The sequence below is a fragment of the Alosa pseudoharengus genome, unplaced genomic scaffold (assembly GCF_046254945.1).
Source record: "Alosa pseudoharengus isolate Yale_2024_CS ecotype anadromous, Long Island Sound unplaced genomic scaffold, YU_APseudo_1.1 YU_APseudo_1.1_scf_2, whole genome shotgun sequence".
NCBI classification, from domain to species: Eukaryota; Metazoa; Chordata; class Actinopteri; order Clupeiformes; family Clupeidae; genus Alosa; species Alosa pseudoharengus.
Window position 1 is genome coordinate 48,662,747 of NW_027468663.1, and position 7,836 is coordinate 48,670,582.

Genomic DNA, 7,836 nt, shown 5'->3' on the forward strand with positions numbered 1-7,836 from the left:
TTGTAACTATTACCCTTCAGGCTCAGGCCTGAGAATGGATGAGGAGGCTTTTTGGGGCAGTCCTGCAGTACAGAACCTCTCCTAGAGACCAGGGGTCCGTAACAGCACTGTCATAGAAACTGAACCTTCCCAAAAAAGGTTTGATATAAACAGTTTTCATGGTTCATGGTGACACAGTTTTTTTTTTTTTTTAAATAGCCCAAACCCAATTTTTTGCAATAAATGGACTTTAGTGCACACTAAATTAGAGATAATACACTCATTACAAAAACTTTTTATATGAATTTGATGTCACATACATTGAAGGGGAAGTCAATAATATTCATGAACTTACATTCATTAGCTTGTTTTTGTGAAAAAGAGATTGAATACTTGTTTTCCCCTAAGCTCCTAAACTTTATGTTACTACTTTAGGTTACTTATGGAAAAGAAGAGGTCACCAATAATTTCTTCTGCACACTTCAGAGTTCAACAAATCCCAAAATGGCACATGGGATGGTTAAAATAACATCATCCATACCACAGAATAAGAGAGAAAGAAAAACACATGTCCGATTTAGCCGGGGATGACTCACTGTGTCATTAGTGTGCAATCAGAGCGCACTCGTCTCAGACCTCCAGGCCGGACCTGGCTGCACTAGCTACTCTGGGCCCCCAGGGGACAGCCGTCCATGACAGTGATGCCCTGACACATGTGTGCCGAGACGTCTTCAGTTACCAGTCTGCCTTTCCGTTGCTTTATTTTTGGCCCCTTAACTGCCCTGCCAGCGTCCTGAATGCCTGGGGCAGCCGCAAGGCTTTCCCTTCCTCTTCCCACCCAGTTCCCTCTCCCCTCAAGGGGGGCGTGTGCAGGCTGCCTTTGCTTTGTTGTCTCTCCCCCACTATTTCCTCCTCAGCCCGTCAAACGATGGACGATAGCCCTCTGCAGGTGTTGTCTGTGCCCACTGCCCCATACCCAGACCAGAGGCCTGGGACCAGTGGTTTGAGGAAGAAGGTATATGTTTTCCAGTCCAACAGGGACTACCTCCAAAACTTCATTCAGAGCGTCCTCTCCTCCATAGATCTGCGTGACCGCCAAGGATCCACCCTAATTGTCGGTGGAGATGGACGCTACTTCAACCGGGTGGCCATCGAGGTGATTGTGCAGATGGCAGCAGCAAACGGGGTCAGTTTCACCACTAGTTGCTGAGTTGATGCAGCCTCATGTGCAAGTAGATATTCTGAGATAGTGGCATGTTTCTTCTTTGCATGTGAATGCATGTGTCATGAATCAACATTGTTCTCAAATTGCAAACTACTGTCCGGCCTAATCCATGATCACACAATCAGTATAATTTTAAACTACAGCTTTAAATTGTAGATGTCCTCCAAATACCAAGTGTCAGAGGGTATGATTTACAGAAATACTCTACAAAGAACACCATCAGCCTAAGAACATAAGCAGTTGTGTAAATCAAAGATTTCTGTTGAGATTTTATGCAAGATATTACTCTAGTAAACAAATGCATTTTACACCATGGAAGATCACCAACATAAATGGTACATGCACATCTAGAGTTGTTTCCTCTTGAAATAGACCTTGGGTTTGGCAGCTAACTGCTGTTTGCAGACTGCTTGTTGAATGGAGCCAACAAACTTGGCCTCTCATCAGCAAAGGCTATTCATAGGGGATTGAAAGTGAAATATGCGTGATGATACATGTGCTTCTAATTTGGTGAATTAATACTAGAGCACACAGGTGCATGAGAAATGCCAAGGCTCAGTGCCACATATGGATCAGTGACAGGTCAGAGCTCATCTACCTTATGTTATAGACATGCTGATAAGGTACAGCAGTTTGGCTGATGGAATGGCATTGATCATTTTTTGGCCATCAGAATTTTGAATAGGTTTCAACATTTCTCTTTTTGTCACTTGAATGGAGTTCAACTGACAATGAGCACACAGGATATATGCTGTCCTGTGTGCTCATTGTCAGAGCACTGTCCTGTTGATCCTCTTGATTCAGACACACAGTGAGTCATTCCAATCCTGTCTAACTGTCTGCTGTCCTCATCAGGTAGGTCGTGTCATAATTGGTCAGAATGGGATCATGTCCACGCCAGCCGTGTCATGCGTGATCAGAAAGATGAAAGCCATCGGAGGTATCCTACTTACAGCTAGCCATAACCCCGGGGGCCCCAATGGGGATTTTGGGATCAAGTTCAATATATCCAATGGTGGTAAGACACGAGCACAAAGCCTACAGGGAATGTTGGTAGAAATATAAAGATGAACAGTCACACCTAAACTGCATCTGAAAACAACTTGGCAGTAGTGCGTTTTTTATTTTTACAATAACACATAGCAAGATACATTTCCAACACATTCTATAATGTATCATAAGGAATAGAGGGAGTGGGTAAATGCTATAGGAGCACCAGGGTTATAATAATCTAAAGTTTCTTGTCTAGCAAAGATTAGGATAGCAACAGAAAGTGATGTTTTGACTTCTCATCTGGTGTTGTTAAAAGCACCTTTACTCAAAGGTAGTGTTGTCAAACCAATATACCTGCATATCACTAGCTTTGACTTTTAACCCACTGCCATACAGCAAGTTATAGACGGGTGTATATAGTGTTTTTTTTTTTTTTCAGGAAGCATCCAACATTTTCTTGAGATGAACTGAGATTCAATTTAAGTACTGCCGTGCCTGGAATAACAAGCACATATAAGCTCATTCTGTCTTTTGTGTTCCAATTTTAAGTGGGCCTATTCCACTTTCACACTCTTGAAGATTTGTTTTATCTAAAGACATCATTGTAAATTTTTCTTGAACAGTTGAGTTTTTATGTGTCTGTAAGATATATGATATTAATAGCAGCTATATGTTGTGCCTTGAGTATAAGATGTATTAAGATTGTATTTTAGGATTCCTATTTTACCTTTCATTTCTGATAACACAGAGAAAGCATGAATTGAATACGCTGATCCACTACACTCATGACCTATTCTTTGCTTAATCCAAATCACACAACCCCCTAACAGGCCCTGCTCCAGAAGCCATCACAAACAAAATATTCCAGCTCAGCAGGACCATTGAGGAATATGCCATATGCCCAGAGCTCAGGGTGGACCTGGCCACTCTGGGGAAACAAACATTTGATCTAGAAAACAAATTCAAACCCTTCACAGGTCAGTAGTATTTCTGTCACATTGATCAAAGTCTAAGGTGAGCCTAATCCTATATTTCGGAAAGTAGATTTCCTTGTCTGAAAGCATGCATATTCTTTGTTGCTCTTTGTAGTGGAAATTGTGGATCCAGTCGAATCGTATGCAAACATGCTGCGAAATATATTTGACTTTGCTGCACTGAAGGAAATGCTTTCAGGTCATAACCACATAAAGATCCGTCTTGACGCTATGCATGGAGGTAAGAATGTAGGTGTTAGTTCTTGTAGAATTGTTGTGTTGTACTGTAAATACACTAATCAAACTGACGTAAATATGTAGGTCAAACATTTAAGTTTGATTTTACAGTTCATCATTTAAAGAAACACCAAAGAACTTTTCCTCTGTCGCACGCACACTATTTGTTTATCCAGCACCAACTTAGCAAATAACGATGTCCACAAGGTAGAGAAAGTTGCATGATTTTATGAAAGTATGATGTATTGCGACATCAGATGCAAGTCAAATTTGTAGTTTCTTATGTCTCAATCCATCAAACCACAGATCCGCTACCCGATCTGGCAAACTTCCATAGTGCGGTTATAGCCGATAGAGGGCTGTGAAGCGAATGCAGAAGTGCCGTTCACCCTGTTACGAGTTGATGAACCACTGAAACAATTTTGGAAACATTATTTTAAGGTACAAAAAACTCTTTGGTGTTGCTTTAAGTTTGATCTTACAGTTCACTCATAATAGTCAAAAACATCTATGGATATTCAAGCAAGCACAGACCATCAAACACACAAACACATTAATAGGAGGAAACTATACTAAGAATCTGTAGATGTTAAAATGTTAATGATTTAGGGTCTTTAACTGTTGGGTCTTCCATTATTCATATCTTTAAGCCATTCTGTTAAAGTCATTACAGAGAGCTCATCTCCCAGCTACTGCCGAGAGAAGAATAACTTTGTGCTATTAATACATTAGACTTACCAACCAGCATCACCAAACTTGATATTATGGTAATTGTTATTCATACATTTGACAGAAACACATTATGGGTGCAGCTGCTACCTCAAAACCCATATGGCAGGAGAGCAAATGAGACAGCCTCCTTTTGGGATATTGGGTTTCCATGCTCACACAGGTCTCAGGGCCATCAGGGGAGTCCTTTGAGATAACACTGACACCGGATACAGATTCCCCAGACTCCCACGCCTTCCCACACACTCACGCGATTCCTAGAGCCTCACCCTGTTGGCATTGCAGACACTCCTGACATAACAGGAACTTTAACCAGGCTTGATGGTCAACACCTTCATCCGCTAGTCTTGTTTCATTCAGCACATCAAACAGAAACATAGAGCCATCATTCCTGAAACTTTGTAAAATGGCTCCAATGTCAGATCGTTAGGAAACATGAAACAGTTGGCTACTACAACTAAACTACAACTAAACCTGGCTACCTACAACTAAAACCCTCACCCACATTTCACATTACTCCTTCTCTAATGACAAATGGCTTTAGCAGTCTTCTAAATACCCAATATTCATTTGACCATATTGCTACCATTTTGGCACTTGCCTACTTTCACAGTAATGGGGCCCTACCTGAAGAGGATGCTGTGTGAGGAACTTGGCTGCCCTGCCAATTCAGTCATCAACTGCGTCCCACTGGAGGACTTTGGGGGACAGCATCCTGACCCAAACCTCACCTACGCTGCAGAGCTTGTCGCATCCATGAGGAGTGGCCAGTATGACTTTGGGGCAGCCTTTGATGGTGATGGCGTATGTGTCAGACCTCTTCAAACTCTTCTTTCGTGACACTATAGCTCTGTGGATTAACTCTTTAAAACACACCATGTGATACTAAGTGCACACAGAGGATAGGCTTGAGAGATTCTAGTGTACCATTGAGACATCAGATAAAGCTGTTGTGGGTCAGGTTTAGTTTAAAGTGCGTGCTGGACCCACTGTCTGTCATCGCACTGCCGACCCATACATAACCCCTAACTTGACTGTGTCCCCTCCAGGATCGTAACATGATCCTGGGGAAGCATGGCTTTTTCGTCAACCCATCAGACTCTGTGGCTGTCATCGCTGCAAATATTTTCTGCATACCTTACTTCCAGCACACAGGGGTGAGAGGGTTTGCAAGGAGCATGCCAACAAGTGGCGCCCTTGACAAGTAAGGATCTCTACAAGGCCTAAGCGAAGAATGAATTTTCATTTCTAAAAAAAGAATGACGTTAATCAACTGTGTTTTGGCTTTTTTAGTTGTTTGCAACCATTTACGATCATAATACCCCTGATAATACCTGCATGCACCATAATACTACAGTACTAGTACTATTATATGTCTGATTTCCAGCTGTCTTAATGAGATATTATAACATGTGACTCAGTTGTGTAAATATTGCCTAATTATAGCTGTCAATCAAACTATACCCCTACTGACCTGTAAATCATGTCGCCTATCTCTCCTGTATGACACCAAAAAAGCATTTAAACTCAAATTCTGTCTGTGCTTGTGCAAGTGTGGCCAAGGCCACCAAGATTCAGCTGTATGAAACACCGACAGGCTGGAAGTTCTTTGGGAATCTGATGGATGCCGGCAAGCTTTCCTTATGTGGCGAGGAGAGTTTCGGCACAGGTAGCTTAGGAGTGAGTGAAACAAAACGAACACACACCAATGTGAATGCCCAGAGAGTGCTTATAAGATCTTATATAAGAGCTTATACAATCTCGCTAAGGCTTTCTGCCCTATGCATGTCCAGGCTCCGATCACATTCGTGAGAAAGATGGGCTGTGGGCTGTGCTGGCATGGCTCTCCATCTTGGCCACCCGGCAACAGAGTGTGGAGGAGATCGTGACTGAGCACTGGCAGACATATGGGAGGAACTTCTTCACCAGGCAAGGGTCACACACAGTGCACAGAAATGTATCCAGTTTAGCAGCTTAGTTTGGAAGTCTGTTATGTCTGCATGTGTGATAGCCTGCCTCCTCTAAAGTGGCTGGACGAGTGTTACAGCCAACCTTTTGTAATGATCTCATAAGCACATTCACAAAGAAATCTGGAAAATCTGAATAAAATCTATCACTAGTCTGAACAAACTTCTGGTCTAAAGAGGTTAGTACATCTGAACACTGACCAAACCTGGCGATGGATAATGCTTTAACAACATTTCTGACATAACCTGTCCTTAACTCTAAAGTCGATTAGAAACTGTTTTTGACTTGTGGGGTTCATTGTCAACAGGTATGACTACGAGGAAGTGGATATTCTCTTAGCTGTTGAGATGATGGAAGATCTAGAGGCCATGATGTCTGACAAAGCATTCACTGGACAAAGTTTCTCAATGGATGAAAAGACGTACAAGGTTGAAAGGGCAGACAACTTTGAGTACAATGACCCAGTGGATGGAAGCATATCAAGGCATCAGGTGATAATCCTCAATCAATCATGTTTGTGGTTGGATAACTTCCGTGTAACACATACACTTAATAAACATAATAAAACTTTTTAACCCTATTGATGCTCTCAATACTTCCGCTTATTTCCTCCACTTTGTCTGTGGACTGCAATAATATACATGCTAACAGATATTTATATTACTTTGCACTCAACCACAAGAAAATTATCTTGTGTAAATCTTTCACAGGGTTTGCGAATCATCTTTTCAGATGGTTCCCGTGTCATCTTTCGCTTAAGTGGAACAGGCAGCTCTGGGGCCACTATTCGCCTCTATGTTGACAGCTATGAAAATGACGCAAGAAAAATATTCCAAGACTCACAAGTAAGTTACAAGTCCTGACTTGGGGTTTACATAATAATGATATGACTATAATGAAACTATGTTATTCAGTCTGATATGAGACATGTTTGATATTCAAACAGGTGATGTTGGCCCCTCTAGTGAATCTGGCTCTCAAACTGTCGATGCTTCAAGAGAGGACGGGTCGCAGTGGCCCCACTGTCATCACATAGGCCTTGGCCCTACCACTTTCAATAGTCTACTCACCGTCATCACATAGGCCTAGACCTACATTTTTCAATAGGCTACACACCATCATCACATAGGCCAAGGCCCTACATTTTTCAATAGGTTACACACCATCATCAGGCCTAGGCCCTAACACTTTCAATAGGCTACACACAGTCATCAGGCCTAGGCCCTAACACTTTCAATAGGCTACACACAGTCATCAGGCCTAGGCCCTAATACTTTCAATAGGCTATTTCCCTACATATATTCTGAAAAGCATCATATATTCATGAAAAGCAACAGAAACGTTTGACTTCAATAAAACTATTATCTGACAAAAAAAGTCTAATAACTGGTTCAAGTGACAGGCGACACGAGCAAACACATTTCTCATAAGTAACAGACGTCCCAAGTCTCCCGGAAGTTCCGGGAGTCTCCCGCATATTGATAGCGCCTCCCTGACGCCCGCAAATTAGATAAAATCTCCCGGAATCTAGATCAAGAGCTCACACGCCAGACCGACACTTGAAATCGCGTGTGCATCTGAGTGTAGCGCGCACACAACAGGGGGGAGAGAGAGGGGTGGTGCGTGTGTGCCTGAGCGCATCCAAGACAGAGAGCCAATCAGTTTTCAGTGTATAGGCGGGCTTTTTATCTCTTTTCTCCCGAACTTAATCAGTTCAGTGTATCTAGGAAC

The 7,836-nt window shown here is 42.3% G+C and overlaps 1 protein-coding gene across 1 annotated transcript; it reads left to right on the top strand.

The window, feature by feature from the left end:
• The first annotated feature begins 889 nt into the window (after window positions 1-889).
• LOC143135352 (phosphoglucomutase-1-like) lies at window positions 890-7,290 on the top strand. Its single transcript, XM_076296046.1, has 11 exons — window positions 890-1,165; window positions 2,060-2,222; window positions 3,028-3,174; window positions 3,287-3,412; window positions 4,751-4,941; window positions 5,187-5,341; window positions 5,691-5,806; window positions 5,931-6,066; window positions 6,413-6,596; window positions 6,816-6,950; window positions 7,052-7,290. The coding sequence occupies exons 1-11, from the start codon at window positions 908-910 to the stop codon at window positions 7,139-7,141; spliced, it is 1,701 nt and encodes a 566-aa protein (XP_076152161.1). The 5' UTR covers window positions 890-907; the 3' UTR covers window positions 7,142-7,290.
• The last annotated feature ends 546 nt before the right edge of the window (window positions 7,291-7,836 follow it).

Excerpts from the sequence above, each read along its gene's own strand:
- LOC143135352 (XM_076296046.1), top strand. The coding sequence starts at position 908 with ATGGACGATAGCCCTCTGCAGGTGTTGTCTGTGCCCACTGCCCCATAC. Across the intron at positions 1,166-2,059 it reads AGATGGCAGCAGCAAACGGG|GTAGGTCGTGTCATAATTGG; the intron begins GTCAGTTTCACC and ends TGTCCTCATCAG. Across the intron at positions 4,942-5,186 it reads CAGCCTTTGATGGTGATGGC|GATCGTAACATGATCCTGGG; the intron begins GTATGTGTCAGA and ends TGTCCCCTCCAG.